The 725-nt window shown below is 54.5% G+C and overlaps 1 protein-coding gene across 1 annotated transcript in view; it reads left to right on the forward strand.

Moving 5' to 3' along the window:
• CALU (calumenin) overlaps positions 1 to 457 on the forward strand; it is a gene marked incomplete at its 3' end in the record, with an annotated part of 8,166 nt that extends 7,709 nt beyond the window's left edge. Inside the window, exon 3 of the mRNA XM_009695742.1 lies at positions 291 to 457. Within this exon, the coding sequence (XP_009694044.1) occupies positions 291 to 457 (167 nt within the window). The remainder of the gene's footprint in view (positions 1 to 290) is intronic.
• Positions 458 to 725: the final 268 nt, after the last annotated feature.

The following is a 725-nucleotide window of genomic DNA, read 5'->3' on the forward strand; positions in this document are numbered from 1 at the left end:
CCGCCGATGTCTAAAATTCAGGCTGCTCTGGCAAAGTGTTGAGAGGTTGAGATTGGGTTGAGGATGAGGTTGAGGTTGAAGTTGAGGTTGGGTTGAGGATGGAAGTTGAGGTTGGGTTGAAGTTGGATTGAAGGGATTGAGGATGAGGTTGGATTGAAGAGGTTGAGGTTGGGTTGAGGAGGTTGAGTTGAGGAGGTTGAGGTTGGATTGGGTTGGTGGTTGACCTTGGGGCATTTCCCCCCTGCCTGAGCTGACCCGAGGTGCTGCCTCTTCTCTTCTCTTCTGCCCAGACGACCCGGACCCTGACGATGGATTTAATTACAAACAAATGATGGTGCGAGATGAGCGACGCTTCAAGATGGCTGACAAAGATGGAGACTTGACCGCCACCAAGGAAGAGTTCACCGCCTTTCTGCACCCCGAAGAGTACGATTACATGAAAGATATCGTCGTGCAGGTGGGTCCGCCGCGGGCGGTGATCTCGCGGTGGTTATGGCAAAGGAATGGACGGAGAGGGTTGGAAAAGGGGGTTTTCGGTGGAAATGGGTGGCCCTGCGGCGGGGCGGCCTCGGACACGGATCAGGGATGGCTGTAGGCAGAGGGCATTAGCCGTGGAGCACAAAACGTGGCTTTTAGGGGGGGGTTATTTTTTTTTTTAATGTGCAGATGGCATCCTCCTGCTTGCTGGGGCTGGATGAGTCGCAGTAAAGGTGGCGGTGCCGGGG

Source organism: Cariama cristata, unplaced genomic scaffold, assembly GCF_000690535.1.
Source record: "Cariama cristata isolate BGI_N322 unplaced genomic scaffold, ASM69053v1 scaffold25392, whole genome shotgun sequence".
NCBI classification, from domain to species: Eukaryota; Metazoa; Chordata; class Aves; order Cariamiformes; family Cariamidae; genus Cariama; species Cariama cristata.